This window comes from Penaeus vannamei, chromosome 13 (genome assembly GCF_042767895.1).
Source record: "Penaeus vannamei isolate JL-2024 chromosome 13, ASM4276789v1, whole genome shotgun sequence".
Lineage (NCBI taxonomy): Eukaryota > Metazoa > Arthropoda > Malacostraca > Decapoda > Penaeidae > Penaeus > Penaeus vannamei.
Window position 1 is genome coordinate 30,809,747 of NC_091561.1, and position 25,000 is coordinate 30,834,746.

At 35.8% G+C, this 25,000-nt stretch overlaps 3 protein-coding genes across 4 annotated transcripts in view; 1 reads left to right on the forward strand and 2 right to left on the reverse strand.

Annotated features, from left to right (window-relative positions):
* Nucleotides 1–4,451: 4,451 nt before the first annotated feature.
* On the reverse strand, nt 4,452–9,805 carry LOC113800353 (protein-lysine N-methyltransferase EEF2KMT). Of its 2 annotated transcripts, XM_027351113.2 has the most exons (8): nt 9,380–9,799; nt 8,694–8,814; nt 8,189–8,341; nt 7,382–7,570; nt 6,937–7,173; nt 6,714–6,819; nt 5,402–5,542; nt 4,452–4,635 (listed from the first exon to the last, which is right to left on the reverse strand). In XM_027351113.2, the coding sequence occupies exons 3-8, from the start codon at nt 8,213–8,215 to the stop codon at nt 4,535–4,537; spliced, it is 801 nt and encodes a 266-aa protein (XP_027206914.2). In that variant the 5' UTR covers nt 8,216–8,341; nt 8,694–8,814; nt 9,380–9,799; the 3' UTR covers nt 4,452–4,534. The 2 variants fall into 2 exon arrangements, with proteins under 2 accessions (XP_027206914.2, XP_027206913.2); XM_027351112.2 differs by lacking the exon at nt 8,694–8,814 and having other exon boundaries at nt 9,380–9,805.
* A 660-nt stretch (nt 9,806–10,465) lies between these two features.
* Nucleotides 10,466–20,713, forward strand: Ndc1 (Nuclear division cycle 1). Its single transcript, XM_070129160.1, has 11 exons — nt 10,466–10,629; nt 15,669–15,897; nt 16,158–16,323; nt 16,549–16,790; nt 17,159–17,313; nt 17,616–17,811; nt 18,224–18,429; nt 18,642–18,756; nt 19,217–19,317; nt 19,424–19,572; nt 19,890–20,713. Exons 1-11 carry the CDS (start codon nt 10,600–10,602, stop codon nt 19,954–19,956), a joined length of 1,656 nt encoding a protein of 551 aa, XP_069985261.1. The 5' UTR covers nt 10,466–10,599; the 3' UTR covers nt 19,957–20,713.
* Nucleotides 20,714–21,469: 756 nt separating this feature from the next.
* LOC113800355 (uncharacterized) overlaps nt 21,470–25,000 on the reverse strand; it is a 48,255-nt gene continuing 44,724 nt past the window's right edge. The window contains exons 3-6 of the mRNA XM_070129162.1: nt 24,838–24,982; nt 23,529–23,678; nt 23,062–23,187; nt 21,470–22,758 (exon numbers count right to left, since the gene is read on the reverse strand). Of these exons, the coding sequence (XP_069985263.1) occupies nt 22,625–22,758; nt 23,062–23,187; nt 23,529–23,678; nt 24,838–24,982 (555 nt within the window). The 3' untranslated portion in view covers nt 21,470–22,624. The remainder of the gene's footprint in view (nt 22,759–23,061; nt 23,188–23,528; nt 23,679–24,837; nt 24,983–25,000) is intronic.

Genomic DNA, 25,000 nt, shown 5'->3' on the forward strand with positions numbered 1-25,000 from the left:
ATTAGCAACAATGGAGAGTTGTTTTCTATATCAATTCTAGTGCCGTAGGAATTCTGCGTGATAAACAAGGCACTGATTTTGTCTTTTTATTGCTGACTGACTTACACTGACAGTTTCGGATGAGATATAGTAGAGTGTAAATTCCATAAGTTATTGCTAAGACTGAACCGGAAAATTTGATGCAAGATTATAATTATATATATCTATATGAGTACATATTCATGGCTTTCTTTAACTTATCTTTCTATAAGGATGACAGAAAATCCTGAAAAATTGTGGGCTTAAAATTTATGTTGAAATGATATTTGCAACCATGTTTGCATAATTATTATATGAACGTGATTTTTTTTCTTTTTATTAGGAATATAATGTCTTTTATTGACAATTTATAGTCAATAACCATTGCTCATTCTTCATTATTAGTCTTATTGGTAATCTAGACAATTACATATATTTTCCTTATAACTTAACAATAGTCTTACTACATAAATGCTCAGATCCTGACAATATTTTTATGTCATTAAAAGACTTAGACAATAGCAATAGGGACTTATTGCAGTGCAATTGTTGATTTTCAGAAGTCCTTTTGTAAGATATTCAATCACTCCAATACGCCTTTACAAGGATTCCCAGAAAAAAGTTAGGGCAGCATTTTTCTTTCTTTTTCTTGTGGGGTGGGGGGTGGGTATGGGGTCACTTCATCTATTTTTTCAGCACTTTTCTAGACAAAGTTTGTATTAAGTTTTGTTTTAGAAGTTTTGTTTCCGAAAGTTTATTTTTACTAATTTATTTACATAATATTAATGACTGTAATCTATTTTTTGTAAATATTGTGCCATTTTATTATAACCTTCTGACTAATTTATAATCTAATATATATACATATCCTAAATAGTCTTTCTCAGCTAAAAGTTCTCTTTGAAAGAAATGAAAAGGAAGGAATCCTCTGTAAAGAATGTCAAATTCACTTTTCAGTCATTGGTTATTTACAAAGAACACCAAGAAAAAAATATTACTCACATGTTATGGAAAGTACTGGAGTTCAAAGCATGTACAGAAAGTAATATATGTGCAGTATATATAACAAAACATGTTAATGGTGGCAAGATGCATGGTAATGCACATTTTGGTGGTCTAAATCATTTATGCATGTTTTCTCTGCTCAAGACAGTTTTATTTGATGTGCATTTTTCAGTCTTTCTACTGAAAAAAATGCTAACACTGTATTAATGGATGGATATAAAGTGCACACAACTTTCTGAATACACAGATCACTGTTCTCTGCCATCTTGTTATCTCTTACCTTTTTCAAAGATCTCTCTGCAGATATTGAGCTAGTATTTGTCACCAATTAAAAGACTGATCATAACATTCCTATGAATTACGAGAAACTCTCAATTATGAGCAACAAACACCAGGTCATGATGCTAGTCCACAGGGGGCCAAAAAAGCTGAGTGAATGTTAGAACACATGGTGGTTTTCTGTTATGTATGAAACCTCTCCCACCCATTCCTATCCCTACCCAACCATCTGTTCCTGCTTACCATGTAGACTGACTTTGTATTAAAGGATAAGTTTAAGATGGACTCTCAGGCTTTTCCTTGGAACAGAGTCTGCTTTGTCATAAGACTGATAAATGTGGCTTGGGCTCTGCTTGACAAAGAGCTGCATGTTAGAAATCAATGTAACTATCAATTTAAATACATTGTTCTTATCTATAAAATATTAATCAAGAAATCTGTTAGTATCAAGCTGGAATCACAGTAAAACTGCAGGAGTCATAGGAAGAGCTACAAGTCCCTAGATCTCAGTAACTTACTTAATACATGTTTGTTATTACTGTTAGTATTCTCATTGGCTTGATTGTTTTAACTCTTCTTGCTGTCTACAAACACTTCTTTTGACAATCTCTTTTGATGGATCTCTCCAGTTACGCTGATACTTAAATATGGTGTCCTATAACCTTGTATGAGGTTAATATAAACAAATACAACTGTATCTAATCATTTAATATGTATTTCTGTAAATATTTAAAAACAAAAATATTCATTTTACATCTATAAAAGATTTCTATTTTGCTTATCATTCTGATTTCTCTCCATTTTAGTATTGTCTCTAACCTCTTCATGATAAACAGTCAGGTGAATATTCACCCAGATGTAAGCACTCTTCATATGCACAATACCCTTGTGACTAGATGCACAGTGATAGCACCAGCAACTAATTTAAGTTTTGTGTATAATGTTTACTTAGCCTTCTTCACAGGATTCTTTAAAGAAATGCAGCATATAATGTGAGTTTCATTTACATATTTACACACACACACACACACACACACACACACACACACACACACACACACACACACACACACACACACACACACACACACACACACACACACACACACACACACACACACACACACACACACACACATATATATATATATTAATCTGTATATAAACTGTAGCATATTCTGTGAAGATCTGTCAGATCCAACAGTATTTGGCATATACAGTAAATATAACTGATCCAAAATTCTTTATTAACAGCCATGAGTATTATTGTACTCTGTAAAAGTGATGTGAATATTTTTTCAAATAATCTAAATCAAAATAGTATTCATATGTTTATCTTTCTTCTCTTCAGTAGAAGTAATTCTGCAATAAAGTCAATATTCTTATTTGGTTCACAATGATTTTTATATAACTTTAATTTGTAAATGGGAAGCTAAATACACACACAGAGAGAGAGAGAGAGAGAGAGAGAGAGAGAGAGAGAGAGAGAGAGAGAGAGAGAGAGAGAGAGAGAGAGAGAGAGAGAGAGAGAGAGAGAGAGAGAGAGTGAAAGTGAGAAAACTGTGTGTGTGTGTGTGTGTGTGTGTGTGTGTGTGTGTGTGTGTGTGTGTGTGTGTGTGTGTGTGCGTGCGTGCGTGCGTGCGTGCGTGCGTGCGTGCGTGCGTGCGTGCGTGCGTGCGTGCGTGTGTGTGTGTGTGTGTGTGCGTGTGTGTGTGGGTGGGTGGGTGGGTGGGTGGGTGGGTGGGTGGGTGGGTGGGTGGGTGTGTTTGGGTGGGTGGGTGGGTGGGTGGGTGGGTGGGTGGGTGGGTGGGTGGGTGGGTGGGTGGGTGGGTGGGTGGGTGGGTGGGTGGGTGCGTGGGTGGGTGGGTAGGTAGGTGGGTAGGGGGGTTGGGTGGGTGGGTGGGTGGGTGTTTGGGTGGGTGGGTTGGTTGGGGTGGGTGGGTGGGTGCGTGCGTGCGTGCGTGCATGCCTGTGTGTGCGTGTGCATGTGTGTGTGTGTGTGTGTACGTGTGAGATCATGAACAAGTTTTTGCATGCATAAATGTGTCTGTATGTAATTCATGTGTATAAGTGAATGTTTGCAATATAAAACACCAGCTAGTCATGTATATCAGTTTGTATATTTTGATTAATTTAGGGAAGAAGTGGTGTAATGTACCCTTCCATCTTTATATTTTCTCAAAGTATATTATATATTTTACATCAATATGGTTACCGCAGTATGTCCATCACCTATTCATATTCATATACACACCCATTCATATATCATTCATTTGTTGATATTCATGTTATTTATCCACTGTGAAGATAGGCTTATTTGAAACACTTTTTTTTACCTGGTCTGTAATCAGTGTACTAAAAAACAACTGTTCTAAAACTAATTTTCCCTGTAAATTCTTTTGATATATTTATGAGCTACCTCCAAAATTTATTAGGGCTGTTCAAAAGGAATGTGTCTTATCTTTTGTAAAGCACAATGGCCACCATACTTTTATTATTATTATTGTTTACCTCTGATCTTTCCTTTCTTGGGTTGTTACAGTATTCTTAACACACTGTATATGTCACAACAAAAGGCAGATTTTGCCTTAATATATATATATCAATGTTACCTCAGCAATAACATTTTCATAAGTTTCCTTGGTGGTTCCTTATCTAAAAATGAGTTTTGATATACCATGCTGTGGACATCTAAGCCTCGAATTTGCCACCAAGACAAAAAAAAACATACTATTGTATAATTTAAAATAACATCTGCATTTGTGAATAATGAATCACATAATACCTTAAATAAGCCAGCAAGGTTGGGCATGAATCTGCCTTCGCAATACATTTTTTTTTCTTCTAAGGTGCAAATAAAAATGCTGTTCATTATAACTAACCCGTTATACTCATTGTGCTTGTTTCCCTTTGCCATGGTAAACACATGCTGTGAAATGTCCTAAAAACGTTGACTTTGAATGAAGCACAGATGACTTTGACAATATTCTTCACAATAATGTTACCTCTTCATGGATGGTTTTGTGTGTGTTTTCCAACATACATAACAATACTGACTAATTAAATGTTTGTAAGAAATACTGTACAGTAGTAATCAGTGAAACTTTTTAGCAGTGTTGTACTGTGAGGGGTAAATAAAGAATGCCTAATACAAATTAACATTTTAATTTTCCTTTCCTTTTATGTGCACATAAGAAACCTGGACAAACTTTGGTCATGTAATTGAACTTATTTATAAAGATAACTGAAGTAGACTAACTGTGGATTGTGGCCGCGATGGAGACTCTTGGTATAGTCGCTGTGTTTCCCATGATATCTTCACCTTCTCTCCAGCTGTGAAAAAAATAACATTTAAAAAACCATCATAACAACAGAAAAGCAGACTGGTCTTTGACCTAATCATGATGGGAGCCCTAACTGCCATATCAAACATGGTGCATGTAATATGTAGACAGGTGGTCTAACATAACATGACAGAGAACATCATCTTGGCATGATTGGGTTAAACTGTTTAAAAGCTCTAGACATAATGTGTGAATCAATTCACAAATCAAATGTGAGCTATATATACATATATAGCTCACATATAACATATAAATATATATATTTATATATTCATATTTATATCTATATCTATATCTATATCTATTTATATATATCTATATATATATATATATATATATATATATATATATATAAATGTGAATAAATATATGAATAAATGAATATGAATATATGAATATATAGATATATAGATATATACATACATACATACAGACATATATATATATATATATATATATATATATATATATATATATATATATATATATATATATATATATATATACAGTATAACTTTATTCTACTGAAAAAGACAAAGAATAAATAGAACAAATGGAAGAAAGTTATATTTTCCAGATATTTTTTCATTAAAATATGTTTTCTAGTCAGTGTACACTAATTTAAATTTAGCTTAATTCACTTTTTCCAGTTTCAGCATACTACTTTAAAATTGGTCTAATACACTTTAAAGTAAATCCTATTTTACTGGTACCATTTGAAACTACCACAAAAGATAACAAGAAAAAAAACATACCTAACACGTCCCTAAAGAATCCCAATGTGTCAGAATTCCGTAATGTGCACGCGACAACAGCTACAGCACTTGGGTTGTTATTCAGAGCAGTCTTTAACGTGCCAACAAGGCACTTTACAATGGCAGGGTCATACACTACATCTGAAATGGAAATAAGTGTGTCGTAAATTTTACGCCCAAATAAAAATCAGAACTGTCACTAATTTTTTTAATCAGAATCTCTTTTCTTACAATGCCAGGGTTGTACACAACATCTGAAGAGGAAATTAGTGTGTTGCAAATTTTACACCCAAAAAAATCAGAACTGTCACTAATTTTACACATACAAAAAGAACTGTATGTCTTTTTTTTATCATGGGATAGAGGAGATATGAAATGAGGGGAAGATGACCATCCCATCCTCATTAGAGCACATTACATTAAATAAGCTAGAGAAAGACAATAAGATAGCTTCACTTTTCTTAGCTTATCACGTATATCCACATTCAATGTAAAGTGATAAAATACTAATGTCACTTAGCTAGCAAGGCTAATGTAAGGCTAGCTTGCTTGAACATAGACGAGGCAACACAAATGCCCCTGCTGTTAGTGGAAGAAGAAGAAGAAGAAGAAGAAGAGGAAAAAGACAACAAAAATGAAGACAGAGACGAAGACGAAGAAGAAGAAAAAAAAAGGAGAAGAAAAAGAAGAAAAGAAAGAAGAGGGAGGAGGAGGCAGTGATTGGTACATAACCTAGAAAGCTCAATGCCTGACTCATTACAAGCTCTCTCCTTGAAAAATCTTGCATTATACCACATAAAGAGAGGAGAAAGATGCTTGGTAGAAATCCAAACACAGACAATAAGTTCTGATGCTTTTAAATAAAATTCTTTAAAATATACATGAGTGTCTGATTTGTTCATATCCTTAACTAAAGTAGCAGGGTATTGTACAAGAGGAATAGGACATGTTAACAGTCCTCATCTCTTATACATTGTACGCCTGACACTGTTTAGTTATCCAGCTGCAAAAAAAAAAGAGAAATGCAGAGTGAGTGGCTACTATGCTATATAAGGTCTACTTCATGATGGTCATGTCTTTAGGTTAATAATAGCGTTACTCCTCTAAATTCCCCTCTTTAAATAGTTCTGCTGCATAGTGGATTCTTTTCCTTTTCTTTTACTTATCTTTTTTTCTTCAAATATGGGAGGGGGCAGATCAGGGTCCATATGAAATTCCCCATCCCCCATCTGTGCCCTTTTCAACAAATACATTTTTTTTCGGGGAGTTTATATTCATGACAAAACTGTAAGTCTAGGAAATCATTCCATACCTGCAGCCAAAATTATATCAGTTGTAATATCACATGAGTCCTGTTCCCAGTCTAGTCTTCTAACATTCACTTTTGTGTGGTTGTATGACGTTTCCATGCCATTTGTCTGTTGAAATTATACAATATTTTCATAAATTGATGAAATGTTGTGCATAGATTATTATTAATATAATACCACATATTCATTAGCCATATACCTAATATATTACTTTTATGTACTTACCCAATCACAGTCGGAAGAAAATTCATAGCATGAATCATTTTCAAGATTAATTTTTACATTTTCTGCCAAGGTTGTCAAAACAGTTGCTGGCAGATCCGTGAATATATATGAGGCTGGTTCACAAACCTTTATAACAGCCAAACCCATTAGGCCTAAACCTGAACCCAGCTCCAGGACTTTTTTATTACGAAACATAGGTTTATTCTCTGAGCACCATTCTGCTAACACGTGACCAGCCTATTCAGATAAAAAGATGTTCAGTTACTAAAGACTCTCCAAAAAATATATATTTTTCTATCATCAACTATAACTATCACACATAAATATCATTCATAATATCTAAATAAAATCATTCCTAAGAGCTCTGTTACGTAAGTCATTTCATATCTATCACAATTTTTTCCACTGATATCCATAAAAGAAAAGAAAATGTCTAATAACTAACCTCCCAAGTATACAAACCAGTAGTCCCATCTGTAATTAGTTTACGTGTTTCTTTAATTGTCAGAATGCAGTCTGGCTGCAGTCTGTAAGTTCTATAACAAAGATCTGTTGATAATGATGCACACTGGGAAATGAGATCTGTGTAGACTAAATACACATCTTCACATACTTCTTGGTTACTTCCTTCAATCTGTAACATTGTTAAATACTTAATAATAATAAAAAATAACCTTCAATATTTGTAGGATCTAAAATGACAATAGTTTTTACATCTGATAACAACACACAAAGTATTAATACACACCAATGACAAAATCAACTTCTATAACTTAAAGTTGGGATACAATAATCAAATCTAAAAAATCTTATACATTTACCTTAATGTATAATAAAAAAAATAGCATTCCATTGATAGTTTGAGTGTAAAAGACTGTTCAAGAAGTGTACCAGAAGAGCAGGGTCATAGCTATGTTTTCCAGTCATTTAAACACAACTAAAAAAGTGAACACTGGCAGGATTTGTCACATCCTTTATTATGCTCATAATTTCTAAGGTATTCATATCAACACTGGTCCAAAATACTTAAGTACTTCTAGAGAAAATGTACCCTACTTAGCTGATGTATGAAATGTAGCTTGATTCTACTAACAAAATGGTTAGATATGCAAAACTACTTACAGATTTATTCTGGGTCAATAAATGCAAAGGAATAAATCAGACACATTATGTGTATTTGTGCAATAGTACACTTGGATTATATACTTTCCTATTCAGATATAAAGAAGGTTACAAAATAAATCTATCTTACCTGCTCAATGAAACTTTTGAGAAACATCTGAGCATAACTCGTAGTAGGTGGAAATCTTTTTGCAACTGGATGCTGTACAGTGTTGCACAGGAAATTCTCTTGGAAGTTGACAGATTCATCGTATTCAAGGTTGATCAGAGTGTCCTTAACATCCTTTAAAAAGAAAAACATTATTAGATTAACTGCCTTTGTGATGACAGTGTGATTCTGATCAAACTGTAACCTGGAAGAACCTTTTCATTTATGACAATCTATTCTACTGATTTTATTTCAATTAATTACTGTAGTTAGCTATATATTACATTAAGTTTCTCTAAAAGCATAGCTTAGCCCTTGGGATAATGTTATTCCCTTTTATCAAATTTCTGTGAGCAAAACTATACACAAAATAAATGAAAGAAACAATTAGATATTAGAGACCAATTCCCTCTTGCGTACCAGTAAAATAAAGAAGTCATTAATCATATAATGATAATAACATTATGTAAATTAGGTTGTAACATACTGAGCCTGAGACTTCTTGCAATCCAGTATAGGAAGCCAGCCATAAAAGCTAGTGATCAATTAATTTCCTTTATAGAATAGAACCCTTCTTTGATTTTTCTCAACAGCATCTGACCTTTCACCTGAAACACATTCATGCCTGTAAATTTATAACAAATTTTGGAGCTTTTCTTCTGTACATAATGTGCTAACCTTAAATGCATTGTTGAATGTTCCCTAGTTTCACTGTAAAAACAAATAATAGTAGTAAAATGATAGCCAAAAAGAATTACCTGAACTTAGCATGATACATCCAAGCCCTATCTGTTACAGTACTTCCTACATTAAAACAATTATCATTTGACTCATGATGCTCTAACTAAAGTATTGATTCTTTTTGTGGTTTATAGCAATGAATAAAACTCAAAAGAAAGAGTTAAAGCTAATATGTGAACACCCCTAAATTCTGGGTAAAAATTAGTGGATACACATGAATTTGGGACAAAATATCAGACTACCTTCAAGCACTGTCACAGATGTGTCACCTGGCACCATTCTTGTCCCTTTACATCCATGAATTTATGATAAATTTTCAATATATAACAATCGTAATCTTACCCTTTATTAATCTTAGAACAATTTTAGTTACACCAAGACTTAAAATACATTGTAAGGAAAGAATGAAAATATGAAAAAATGCCATCTTACCTTCCACATTATGTCTTTTAGAGGATACATACGAAGATACTTCCAAGAAATGTCTTCTAAGAAACAATCCATCGTTTTCAAGATATCTTTATGCTTTCAAAGCTGCAGACTATACTTTATTCCATTCCTACTGCCAAGCAATGAACTCTCTTTCTTGATGCAATCTCGGATGTACCTGTTCTTCTTCAAACTTTTTGCAAGGACTGTTCAAATCAACTCAAATGAGTTTATTCCTCTTTAAGTTTAGGAAAGCAATATAGTTCGTACATGTCCTTCCGAAGAAAGGGACGTTACTTTCAATTTTCTTGTTATCTAGTTCATTTGCACAACTTAATGTTACTATTAATTAGCATCATTTATGAATCTGATTGCAACCTGTTTGTTTGTCTTCCTGTTACCCCTTCCTTTACCCCCCCCCCCTCACCCCCTCTTCCCACGTGCGTTTGTTTACAAGGTGGTGGAGATAACTAATATATTTTTTTTATTGATTCAGGCACATTTTTATTACAATTGTAATATTTCAAAATATTTTCGAATAAAAATGCATTTAATAGTTGCTATTTAGGCCTTCTTGATATGCATATACCGCTTGTGAGGATAATCTCGACATGCCTGATGCTCGACACTTTTTCAAGATAGGAATAATTCACTATCGTTATACAATATAAAAAAGGAAAATAAAAATTCAGTTGGATATATCAATGATATATAATCTTTTGGAATATATAACAAACGTTTTTTCCTAAGATCAAATTAGTGAGGTATCATGAAAAATACCTGTGACATTAATAAACTTCTTAATCGCCTATGATGAATATTCTACCAACATTCCTGTCCTAACATCACTTACAATAACAAAAAAATGCGTGAAACAAATATAGGCTCACAACTCTAAACAGAAATACTAGCGTACAAATTCCCACAGAAGCTACCAATACGTTTCTGATACTGAGAAGCTTCATAGCCATCAAACTAACCTTTAACCATCATTTCTACCATCCTGTTACATCAGCTTAGAAAAATCAGACTAATGATTAGTACAAAAGACCCCAAAATGAATTAGAAATCGCACAGTACCGTACAACAACTTTCCCCCCTCGTACGACATCGCAATGGCCGGCGTGCAGGACTGACCAGATTTCGAATGCATGATTGGATTTGAATTTTCTCGTGAACTACCTTTTTCTCCGTGGATTGTGCAAGTTCTATAAGTCGCTAGGATGAAGCTCGAGGCTCTCTTTACCACAGAGGTAAGTGGATGCTGTTTAGTACGTGTTTAAGCCTGGAAGGATTTCATGATTTTAAATTTTTGAGGAGGTTATTTTTGTAGAAGAGGTTTATATTTTGAAAATGTTTTAATCTGCCACAGTTCCTGATCAATGCTTTATAATGTAAGCGCAGAAGAATCTTTGGAAAACTGTGTAGGAAGGACTTTTTCCAACGATTTTTTGAATGTTGAAGAAAGAATCAAAAACTATTTTTACCATAAACCTGTAAACACTTTTATTCCAAGTTTATTCTAGATATTGCAATGGCTGTTAAAAGTCAGTCCAGCAATTTTGTCTGTCTTGTTTTTTTTTTGCCATATTTCAAAGTTTACACTTGTCCCATTGCCTCCCATGTCGTTCAGTAATTCACCTCGTGACTGACTGAGTGGTGGCTCAGGTTCTTGGGCTATTCCTGTCATGGTTGCCTTGGTCGCGGCTTCATGGCTCATTCTTGTTACACCGCTATGATACATGAAATTATATATGATGCTCTATCTCATCCTGCACCTCCTTTATGTTCAATTTGCGCACCTTTTGCCATAGATGAAAAGTGTCAGTTTACGTCAAGGTAACCATTCCATACATTTTTTCATTCAAATCCTGATTACTATCCACAGTAAATGTACATTTATTGATATTATTAATATTGTTATTATCTTTATTATCTTTATCATTATCAACATCATCATCATCATTATCATCATTATTATCATCTTTATCAACATTATTATTATTATTATTATTATGATTATTATTATTACTATTTCTATTACTAGTATTACTATTACTAATATTACTACTACTACTATTATTACTATAATTACTTTTACCATTACCATTGCTGTTGCTGTTGCTGTTGCTGCTGCTGTTGCTGTTGTTGTTTCTCTCTCTCTCTCTCTCTCTCTCTCTCTCTCTCTCTCTCTCTCTCTCTCTCTCTCTCTCTCTCTCTCTCTCTCTCTCTCTCTCTCTCTCTCTCTCTCTCTCTATCTCTCTCTCTCTCTCTCTCTCTCTCTCTCTCTCTCTCTCTCTCTCTCTCTCTCTCTCTCTCTCTCTCTCTCTCTCTCTCTCTCTCTCTCTCTCTCTCTCTCTCTCTCTCTCTCTCTCTCTCTCTCTCTCTCTCTCTCTCCCTCTCTCTCCCTCCCTCCCTCCCTCCAAAGCAAAGAAAGAAAATCCAATTTTCCTTCCCCAGCTATACTTCATTTTTTCTTTTACAAATACTATCATAATCTTAGTTACTGAAATGGCCTCTAATCAGTCTCCTCAAGTCACTTACTCATATGGCCCTCTGCCAGTGGGATTGCCATGGAGTATATCACACAAAAGGGAAATACTGAAGCTGTGGGTTTAGTAGCCTTATATAGCTATACAATCTCTTATTTCAAAATAATAAGATTTGCAAATATGAAAGAAAATAATTTTTATCTCAATAAATCTACATTCCATCTTTTATACAGTGTGTAACGTCAATTTATTTTGAAATGGATTCTCATTTACATAATCAGTCTACTACAGGTTCAGTCTAACTACTAAATAATAATATTATCTCTGAATATACCTAAATATTAAAATAAAGTTTCCAATACAAGTGATACAAAAAGATATCGTATCACTTTGTTGGTGTAGGAAAGCAAGTGGTGCACACCATTTATATCTGAAATATACTCTGTTGACGAGGCCAGCTGTCTGAACATACTCTCTGTAGTAGAGGCAAAGCCCCCAAATTACCTCAGTGGCTTAACTATTACAAATGATGACAATTTAATAGATCCTATGATGATAATCCAGTATAATGATTAAATAAAGTGAATAAATATTGCAATGAATCTAAACTATATGATGACTATAATATTAATATTACACGGTTAATATCCTCCCAATATCTTGCTCATTGTTGTCATAGGAGGGCTTAGGAGACGGAGATTAGGGCCTGATCTTGGGCCGTAGCCCTTGCCTCAACTAACTGTGCTTGGCCTTTTCTTCTCCCCTTTCCTCTTCTGTATCTTCTTCTTCCCCTTCTATCCCCTTCCTAAGGTGTGAGAGCCATGCTGAAAGGATGAAAGGATGGCCTTGTGTCAGTCATGAATAGCATCCAGAAGCCATGAGTATGGTATTCCCTTGGTTAATTGCCTAGCCCCTGTCCTGAGGGGTAGACAGTTTCTTTTCCCTGTTTTATTCAGGCTCACCATGGCCAGTAAAGAAGATTCTTTACCCTTAATAGGGTATTAATGCTTGCCCCTTCATCAACTAGCATATCTAAGTCTTAATTTGATGGTTTTCCGACCCCTGCCTTTGACCACAGTTCCAACCGACACTTACTGACGACTCCATACATTCCAAAACAGCCACCCATTACTCAACCTCCAGAAAGCACCCCTTCCTCTTCCCCAACATTCTCTGCTCCATTTCCTTCTGCACAGTCTTCTTCAATGTCTACCCCCTCTTCCCTTATGTCATAGTTACATCTGAATCCTAAGCTCGTGCACTATCAACCCAAACTGACCTCACTGGCAAACCCATTCCAGCCGAACCTCACCACTCTCTTAATACTTGTACTGGAACTATTTCTATCCCCCCAAATGCTTGTTCTATCTACAACAAGGACTAGTTAGACTGTAAAAATGACCCACTTACCTGCCTTGCTGATTATGATGCAATGGCAGTATAATGTCACACTATTCCTCCCAGAGGCCAGCATAAGTCCCATATCAATATTGCCAAGATTAGCTTCCATAGACACGACCTCCCCCATGAAGTTTGGTGGATTGTCCTACCATGGCCGACCATATTGACCCCTTCCTCATCAGTGTCAGAAATATCGGCTTTTTGGCCACCCAGCTGAATACTGCCACTCCACAGCCAGCTGCCCTCTATGTGCCCAACCTGATCACAATCATTCAGATTGCCCTGCTCAGTCATGTACATGTGCCAATTGTGGAGACTCCCATAATGTATTTTATAGGAGTTGCCCTGTCTATAAGCTCAAATGTGAGGCAGCAGTCCTCAGATTCAAATTAGGCCTCACTCTACGTGAGGCCAGACAAGGAGCACGACAACAAGGTTTTTCTCACTCAACTTACGCCAAAACAGTCCTTCGCTCTGCTCCCCCACCATCCTCGCAAGATATTTCTGCATCTCCCCCAGTATCTCTTCCATATACCATAAACCATCCACTTATTCACCCTATCCCCTAGTTAAAATTTTATTCCAGTCTAAATCCAGATACTCCAATCTCTATCATTTCCCCAATACCTACTACTCCTCACTTTATTTGTCGCATCAGGCAACCTAAACGTTCTACTCTACCCTCTCCTACACCTTCCTCTTCTTCTGCTCCTCAGATATCTACCTCCTCTTCTTATAATAGAACCTTTGTTTCTTAGTCCTCTTCACCCAACTCTTCTCCAGAAACCCTTGAAAACATCCAAAATTTCTTAAAGATGAGTGAGGGGAACACTCCGCATCCTCATCCATCCCCTAATCCCTCTGTTCCTACTCCTCCTACGTTTAAAGTAGTTACAGATAACCATCCTCCTCCTCAAGTTCTCTCCATCCCTCTACCTCCTGCACCTTCTCAACATGCCCCACCCTCTTTACCTCTCCCACTTGAATACTCACACAAATCCCCTCTATCACAACAATGTCCTTCTCCAGACCCCTCCCTGCCAGATATTCTTCCTGATACTTCATCACCATCCCCAGTTCTCCTTCCTCATCCCCCGGATTCTTCTCCTCTTACTTCTCCAACAGCCACTTCTATTTTCCTTGAACATTGTCCCTATTCCTTTCCCAGTCACAGATACAGTGTAATTCAATCAACTGCTTTACACCCTTAACCTTTCCCATTTTATGAAACACAGCTTTACTTCATTTACTTCCTTCTTTTCCCTTTTTGTTACCATACTTTCCTATAGCACCCTCTAATCTTTGACATATAACCCCACCCCCCTCTCCCTGGATTATTATTCTACTTTTCCAATAGCCATCTCTGTTTTCCTTGAACATTGTTCCTATACTTTCCCCTGTGACAGATACACAGTAATTCACTCTTTCTACTAATCTTTGCTCTAGTTCACTAACTCCCTTCTTTTCCCTTTTCACTACCATACTATCCTATAATGCTCTCTAATCTTTGACATCTAACACATTTTATCATAATCTTTAACTTTACCCTTTCCAACACAATATTTTACCACCATGCCATATGACCATTGATGTCTAGCACATTTATTTGTTTCAAACATTAAACATTACACAGTTAGGTTAAGTTCAGATTTCATATGTACATGTGGCTTCCTCTACATTTGTTGCCATTGTGTCAGCTGGGGAAATACAGGAATCAGATGGGTGTGTGGAAGCAAGGGCCCCACCTAAGCATATGCAGCAATCAGGTGTGAGTCCAAGAGCAAGGGACTTGTGTTAGGAAGGTGTTTTGATTCATATGGCAATGATGAACTGTATAGATATTTATGTGGGAGGGGGTACTTGTGCATGCACTACAAATGAGTAAAAACGGCACAGCTAAATTTGTATGACGTTGCCCCTTCATATGTACCACTACTACATTAATATATGTAACAGAAATTAAGTGAAAGGATGTGGAGTGGGGAATCCTGTGTGTTTGTATGGGTATAAGTTGCCTCTTGACTGACAAATATGGTAACAGTAGATCAGACTTGGAATAAGATATATTTGATTTTTTTAAAGAAGAAGAAGAAAAAAAAAAAAAACATTAATACTGAATATCATTGAAACTTCAAGGACAAAAAAGAAAGGTACAATCGGTAACTGATACCTGTATATATGAAAGGACAATTTTTAGAAATCTTCAAGATGGAGATTTGGTGCAAAAGTAGAGCTTATCACAGATATCAGTTATTCTATTGATCTTAAACAAGGCACTTATTAAAGATATATATGTGTGTGTGTGCGTGTGTGTGTGTGTGTGTGTGTGTGTGTATTCATTTAGGATTAAGATATATATATCTGTTTCTTCTATAACAGTATTAATATATTTTTTTCAGGTTTTGCTCTGGCGCTATGTGCGGACATTAGCATGTCTGTTTCTCCTTCAGTTCTTCCCTGTGTCACTTTGCAGCATTTATCACACAGTTGTAGCACAGAGAGTGTTCAACCCACTCATCATTACGTACAACCTTTTGTCATCTTTTTCACCTTCAAAACTCATTCACTGGGCTATACTGGCTCTGAGTTTTGTGTTGCTGGCAAGAGTACATATCAAGTGTTATACAGGTACGAATTTTGAATTTAGCATGCACTACAGTTAAATGGTTTGCCCATTGGAAATAGTCAAATTTATTTATAGGTGAAGCTAAGAATTTCTTTAGAAAAGCAGATTTAGGATCATTAAAATTAAATTTAGAATGAAATTTAGGATGATCCTGCAATTTTGCAATTATATGTAGTAGTCTTGAATGGTAGCATTTTGATTTTCTGAGAATTAATACCAGATGATTTAATAGCAGAAACTCAGTTTTGGCCTTTATTTTCAGTAAGCTCCTGGGTGCCACAGAACCGCTTGGAGAGATGTAAACGAATACTCTCACCAACAGTCCTGTTCAGATTAGCACTGGTCATGATTGCATGTGCACTACTTGCCAACTTTTACACTTCCTTGGCCCATCCTGACTTCATGATCCTTATGTTGTGTAGACCAGGGTAAGTTGTGCCTCTATCCTCAGATCTCTTGCTGCATTTACAATTAGAAGAATCACATATACTCATTTTCCTTATTGTCAGTGGTCTTGTTTGAATAACTAAATTTTACATAAGGATGTGTATACAGTTGAAATGTGCAATGGTCAGAGATGGGATTTAATATATTATTAGGTGGACATTGATTATATATTGATTTATGTACTGATTGTTTTGTCTCATTTACAGGACTAACATGTGTAGCAAGCACATGTCTGTAATCACTTTTATGAGTTGTTATGTTGGTCTTTGCTATGCCTACAAGTACTTCATGCAGAATGGTAATTTACTGACCATAGCTCCAGCACACCCAAGGAAGCTACAGCTAATTAAAGCCAAGATGAACATGCGAAGTGTTAAGGAAGCATGTACCATGTATGGTGCCAGCAAGTTCTCATTTTTGCTTGCAATTTGCTTTTACATGGCCGCTGGTGAGTGAGTTAGAACACGAGATTTTTGTTTCGATCTATATCATATATAATAATCAGTATAGTTTAGAAAATAGCATGGATTCAGTTATTACTATGGGTTTGATTTTGATAGGCTCAAGTTATACCATTTATCATAGTCCACCAGTTTTTATTTTGATTTTTCTATCATGGTGTGACTGTAAATGATAGGTTAAGAGAGACTGATTGTACACCAGGATCAAAAATGCTAATTGCACACTGTGATACCCTCATAATTTTCCTGTTTGGAGCACTCTTCCGTAAATGTTTTGCCAGAAGTTTCTAAGCAACAGGGAATATAGAACGTAATGTGATTTAAAAGAATTATGTACCTTTCTCCCTCCTTTTAGGCATTGTAACCAGTTTCTTCAGTGAGGGCAGTGACTGGAAGGAATGGCTGGTGATTGTTGACCTGCCACTGATGATATTGACAGCAACAGTGACAGGATTGGTTGCAGTGACTCTTGCTCTGTTTTCACAAATTTTTCGGATTTTTGTCACGGAGGTATGAGAGGGAGCATTTTTGCTGAGACTGCTTCTTTTCTTAGGTTTTACTATTTAATATTTATATTTCATGGGGATAAGTGTAAGAGCATGATATTTTTATGCAATATCATAACAATAAGGTTATAGCCAAGAAATTCTCAGGATTGGTTTAAAACTGCAGCATATATGTTAGAATTCAGCTTCAGAATATTCAGAATCAGTCTCTTAAATTACCTCACCATATGTGTGACGTTTAAATGTATTATTTCATATTATCCCTCCACCTTCATAGTTTTTCACCAAGCCTCTGCATACTTGCAGCCAATCCAGATTCCATTGGCTACAGGAGAAGATATCAACTCCACAGAATCGGATGGAGATTCCTGGAGGTTATGTCATGCGCTAAGCTCCTCAGGACTCCTCCAGCTCTTAGCCTTCTGGGACCTGAAGTTGTTGGCATCCTCGGATCCTAGGGTTTTCGCAAGGCGGTCACAAGTCTTTGCTATTAGTCAGCCGGGTAAAGTTCTTTTATGTTTCCTTATTTAGGTGTTGATGATTATGGTTAGTGATTGTATAAGTTAGTGAATGTCTATTAGGAAAGAGTTATTAAAACATCAAGAAATGGAGAATCATAGAAAAGAGAATTTTGAGTTATTTTATTATTAGGTCAGTAGGCTAATTTTTTCTTTTATTCATTTTATCTCTTCTCCTAAGTTGCTGAAATATAGTTTCCATATTGAAATTGGCTTGCTTTTTTCTTGATATTCACCATACAAGAAAAGCTATATTGATTGAATTTTTGAGTTCCATGATAATCACTTACTTGTAACTTGAATTTTGGAATGCTTGCCTGGTTTCTTCTGATATAATTTAGTATCCTAAAACAATGGTATTTTCAATTTCTTTTATTAATTCATCCTGTTCTGCAGGTGGACATCCACGTAACTGGCTGGGCATCATGAACCCATCCCTGAACCTCATCCGCAAGTTTACTGAGCGTTTACGAAGACAGAACTGCCCTGAGGATATGCCCCCACCCCCTAAGCCAGTGGATCCCACTTCTGCCCCAACAGATGTCAATAAAAATGAGGTCACCAAACCTGCTTCTCCACCTCTGAAGGAGAGGATTGTAGAGGTATGGCTTTGTTAGCATTTGATTTTATTACTGGTATTAGTAGTAATATGTATGTATTATTGTTATTATTATTATCATCATTTTTTATATCTCTTTTTTATTATATCTTAGGCTTCCTCCAAATATCAGATGAAATGGACTTTGCTTTCTCTCTTTTTCTTTATCCCACCATGAGTGATAAGTAAGAGGTAATAAAATAATTTTCTTTGCAGATGCTAAAGGGCCTGAAGAAATATCCATTCTTTGGGTACTTTTTAAGTGAGCTACCAGATGCTGCCTATCGCAGCATTTTTGCAGAGGCTTTACCAGTTATTTGGGCTGTACAGGGTGAGATGTAATTTCAGAATTATGTATACAAATATAATTTAAATGTTTTTTTTGAAATATATATACTTAAGTCATAAGATTGCTTCCATATGCAGCAACAAGGTGTAGCAATCAGCTGCAATTTTTAACAAGGCAATGTTTTGAATAAGGGCTTTTATTGGTAGCAACTATATCCAGTGGTTGCTGGCACAGAGAACATTTGCTGCTATTTGGGGCTTTATTTTGAAAGCAATTTGTCACTTGGTGCCACAAGATACTTCTGCTGTCCATCAGTGCTCATTGTCATTCAAGGCTTAGATGCCATTTTCTGTGCACTTTCTTGTCACCTTTCAAGGACTTGCCAGATTCTTGGGTGACAAGAGTTGTTAATTTATAACTAAATAGGAAATTGCCCATATAGGCAATTGACTACTTTATGTTCAATTTTTCAAGATTTGACCTGAGTTTTATTCCCACACAGCATTTGGAGACTTAATTGCAGCATCATTCAAGGAGGACAAGTACGGAGTGGTGCAGCGCAACATTCCGGACATTTTGATGGCTTTCATTCATTTACAAAAGGTACGAAACTTACAATGACTAAAACAACCAGAAAACTCTGAAAATGAAGACAAAGTTTCATCATTCTGCAATTCTTTTCTCCAGTAAAGCTTACTTACATAAACAGGTGGTAGATAGCCCAAGTAGAGGAACCATGGGACGAAGAGCAGGTGCTGGGGAGACTTTGCCAGTTGAATTGCAGCTGAGAAAGGCTCTGAGGTCCTCCTTGAGGTCAGCCTTGTACACAGTGACGACCACTTTTGGATCTACAGTACTGTAAGTTCTCTTTCAACTGAAATATTTTGATTTCTTTAATGTCCTGTTACAATATGCAGTATCTTCAGAAATGAAATGTATTTCATTTATGTTCACTGTAAAGCACATAAGGAAAGTGACAAGGTTAATGCTATGCAATTACATTTTTCCTGAATCTTTTAACCAAGCCACAATCAAGATAAAGTAATCCCTAAAGATTTTTTGATCAGTATATCAGGTGGTTAGGACATGAATAGAGTTTCAGTACTTTTTTTCCCCAAGAGAATGGATTTCAAAAGTCATAGACAAATATTTATATTTTTATTGATTCTTTTCAGGGAGTTACAAGTATCTGCTGAGTGCCAGAGTAAGTTACAGTCTTACTTGGACTTTAAAGAAGGATGAACTATGAATTGATCTCATCTTGGATAACTGTCATAGAAACCCACACCAAAGGATGTAGAAGTGCAGAGGCAGGAGTCTACTTGACAATAAAACTGTGAAAGGGGTGAAAATTGTATAACTTACTTTCTGAACTGAATCCTTTGTTCCTAAATATAAAGCATTATATGAACCCGCATATGACTTAGCTTAATATGCTTGTTGGGTTGTGTATTGTTTTGTAATGCATAAATGTAATCATATGTGATTTAGTATTGTTTACTGCTGTAATTGGAAGGTTTACAACAGATTGTTTACTGCTTAAGGATTACTTTTTATGTTTGATACTAATGTATTTATTTATAAGTAATTGTGATACATTTTTTTTTCTTACTAGACATAGATTTTTATAAGTTTGTAAAGGAATGGACTTGTATTGCTGAACTTTGATCTGAAAAGGTTGAATCTGCAAAGAATTAATATAATGTGCCATGTGTATTGAGTTGGTTTTCCAGAGCTTAAAGAGAGGATTATCTAAATTTCCCTAATTTTTCAGTAGACTTTAAAAAGAGAAATGCATTAGTTTATATTGAGATATTAGAAACCAGTGAACTTAGGTTTTAGACTTTCATAATAATATTTTTGTCCATGGCATAAAGAACAAAGGAAGATGAAATTCAGGTATTTCTGAATATTCTTTCGCTGTACATGTATCTTCTTTGTACATAATGATGGCTTAAGTTTGTATTTTTTCCACTTGAAAAATAAAATAATCTTTGTAGTTATAATTTTGTTTTACCTCTGAATATCTTTTTGCTAGACGATATACATATTGTACTCAGTATGATCCTCTGCACTCAATTCTATCTTTAGCAATTTATATGGTCAGTGTTATCACAAGGAAAAACTAATGATACCTGTCTTGTTAATATCTGTGGAATTACCAATCATTTCAAGTCATGTGACTATTATTTAGTTTGCTAAAATGTAATGATAGACATGTATTTTTTTTTTTCTTCTTTTTGACTACCCCCCCATTTCAAGAGGAGTGGGAAAATAGGATGACCAGACTAAGTGGAGAAGTAACTGGGACAAGGGAACTGACTTAGAAGGGAAATACGATGGGTGTAATGACTTAAAAGATAAATCAGGATGGATGAGGTCGATGAAGGAATAAATTGGGTGAGTGAACTAGTTGAGGGGGATACAGAGGATATAGGAACGGGTGAAGTGGTTGAGGAGATAAACTGGAACTGGTGAACTATTTGAATGTTAAATCTGGCTGAAGGATGCTGTAACTTACAGCAGGTGACTTGGGTGAAAGGTTAAATTAGGAGGGTGAACTGAAGGAGTAGGTTACACACAAGGCTTGGGAGCCAATGTTATAGATTAATACCTTTTTTATTCCATTTTTTTTCTGTAGATGTAAGTGAAGTCAGGAATTTTAAAATTATAATATTTAGTTTGAAAATAATAACTGGGTATCCAATTTATCAACAGTTTGGTAATAAAAAGTAAAAATATCATAAAATATTTATTCAAATTAGAATAATACATCTATACAAACAAGAAATATAACTAGTGGCAGAGCATAATAGATAAAATTCTATACTAACATTTCCACTTTGTTATTTTGACTTTATGAATACAATCACCAACCATCTAAAAAGACAGACAGAAATATGTAAATCCTTTTTAAAAAATCACAATCTAAACAATGAAATCAGATGAAAATTTTCCTTAATCATCAATTTTGATTTTTTTCTGCTAGCAATTTTGAGGTTGGCAAAAAAATTGGAAAAGTCTGAGCTTCCCAAACAGTGGAGAGTAAAACAATCCCCAATAGAAAAAAAAACAAAGGTAGAAACATGGCTTTATATAACACGATGAAAGTCAACAAAGGATGAGCACGAAACGACAATGAAAAAGGGAAGAAATGATAGGTAACAATATCAACTAAAAAATACAGACTTTGATTACATTTTGCTTCTGATCGCATTCGCATACAGTATTTTTCTTCGCTGAAATGACGATAAACTGAGGAACAAACACAGGAGTCAAACACAGAGAAAATGATAGCCACAGGACAGCACATAAAAAGGAAATCTCATGTGCGGAAAGGCCTGTATTCACAGTTTTGTACTTAAACAAAGATTTCCCACATTTAGAAGCTTCTAGAACGGAGACCGAGCAAGCATCCTGTGTGAACCAACAGTTTATCATATATATATAATACTCCGACATTCACTGGCATAAAAATACTACATAGTACACTACATATATCAATCTATGACAAAAAACATCTTTATACATTAATATATGTACAAGTTACACATGCTGTCTCTCATCACAGTGTGTTCGACGGGAAATAATCAGCTACAGACTATTCGTTTTACCCGAAAATAAGAAGATACATGGCAAGCTTCTGGCGTCTACACTCCTCTCGTTTCTCGTATTTTTCTTAACCCATATTTCTAGAACAAAATCTCCAGAATATACTTAATGTGGAATAGTTCACCATATCCTTAAGACTGTCCCCCAGACTTAGTAATTTCCATGGTATGAAAATAAACGGATTTGTTGCACAGCAAAGTCTCTCTGAGTATTGTGGATAATGACAATGCGTCATCGTAAGCATGTAGACCAGATTAAAGAGCAATTATCTGAAGAGTCCATTAAATACGATTAACCTTTACCGGAAGTGCCCGCATATAGGAGTTTCCTTTTCAGGCCGTAACACCGTGTCAATAACATGGATGACTCCGTTTGTGGCGATGATGTCATGCTTTATCACATTGGCTGTTCCTCCAACACCAGCAAGACGACCTGTAGGGAACAGAAATTATTAAACAATAAATATAACTTCATTCGAATAATTAAACAATAAATATAACTTCATTCGAATAATTAAACAATAAATATGACTTCATTCAAATAATTAAACAATAAATATAACTTCATTCAAATAATCAAACAACAAATATAACTTCATTCAGGTACTCTGAACCTTTGGCTATTAATTCGTACCAACATATATTACTTTATCCTTAATGTGATTTAAACTTTCGTCTGATATTAGACATCGATTTCTTTGATATTCGAATACATTTTTGAGATATTTTAACATACGCGTGTAACCGTCAGAAGTGACTCTCATTTGCAACTCTTGTTCCTCAGCAAGAGTCGGTAGCCACGTCCCATCTCTCAGTCCCTCGCTGAAGTACGCTCCAGGGACGATATGGTACATCAGAACATCTGTAAAGTGAGGAGGGATAATGTAGCTGTAAACTTCAGCAGCCAGTGAATTAGTCGCATGCTTGTGATATGAAGTAAGATGAAATTAAATCTTATTCTTTTGATTTTCGTAATCGGCTATGAGCATTTTCGGCGTTTTATAGCGAATTCAAGGTTATTTTCAGAAGAAAGCATAATATAAAGCTCTCCTTTACAGAGCGTCTTTAGAATGAATTCAGAACACCCAGCATATGCTACATTTCTCAGCAAGAAAAAGTGAAATATAGAGCAGATAGGTATAATCTAATTAATCTAATCTAATTTCTAGGTCTAATAAATCGAAATGCAACAGCTCGACTTACTTTGCAGGAGAGTTATGTTTTCAATGAAACTCGACACCGTGGCATTGTCTATAGCAGCGAAGGCCTCAGTCGTGGGCAAGAACACAGTGTAGGGACCGTCTTGCTCAAGGACTGGCGTCAGACCAGCACCTGTCACAGCCACGTTTGCTCCTGGAGGAAAGACGAGGTCGGTGAGCTTTCTGTGGAACACACACGCACACACACACACACACACACACACACACACACACACACACACACACACACACACACACACACACACACACACACACACACACACACACACACACACACACACACACACACACACACACACACACACACACACACACACATGCAAACATGCAAATGTGTGTGCGTGGCTTTGATATTCTGCGTGCAGTTTTCCGCTCGATGAATCAAACCAATGCTGCATTTTACTTTCTGCTTGATCTCTCTTCTTACTCCCAAAGTGAAAACGTTTGCTTGCTGGCTGTCTCTATGTACAGGCTCCGGGAACTACGTCATGCTGTGGGTTGCCATTGGGAGCTTCAGCGTGAATGACGAATTGCGTGTAAAATGGGTCTTCTCGTCGTCGAATGTCCAGTTACTCTCTGTGCTTTTATAGACGTCTCTGCGTAGTTTTCTTGAAACGATTTATTGGAAAGGAGGCATAGTAAAACCTCTTGGTTGTGCGTCTTTTGATGAAGGAGAATGATGAGTTCCAGTCTTGTGAATATTTGCAAATAATTGGGATTAAAGGAATCCGAACAAGGTCTTTGAAAACTCGAAAGGGTCCTAATTACTATTTTATATTCCGTATAAAGTTACGCTAAAGTGCAACTGGAAAATCTTGTTATATGCTGGTCTTAAACGTCTATCATGCCCAAATTGAAATTCAAAGATACGTTATTGCATTAAAGTTCCCGATGACCGTTTTTTCCCTGAACCTGTAGGTGATCTATTTAAGTCTAAAGTCATTCCGAAACAGTAAACACTTACCTCATGAGCCAGATTCATTTCGCTGACTTGTCAAGTCCTTGTGGTGATATCTGTCTGTCTGTCTGTCTGTTATTTGCTGTCAATAGTCTTGGGTGATTTACAATGTAGGTCATGTCGTTTAATGGTTTAGGATAAATTTACTCTTGTGATTACTTTCGCTATTGAAACCTAGTTATATAGTCTTTATACCATTGATTTAAAAATACAACGCTTAATGTTAGAGGTACTTTGAAACAATTATTTCTTCTTTATTTAGTTAGGTGTCAAACCAAAATGAACTCGAGTACTCCTGCCGTTAAAAAAGACTGAGAGAAAACACATCACTCACCAGTAAAGGTCTCGCATGTGGTCAGATGGTCCATAATGCTAAGGTCCGCCATAGGGTACAAGACCTTATCGATCACGTGGATGACGCCGTTGGTTGCGATCATGTCGTGGCGCTTAACCCGGGCTCCGTTGATGGTCACAACATCCTGAAGCAAAATGACAGT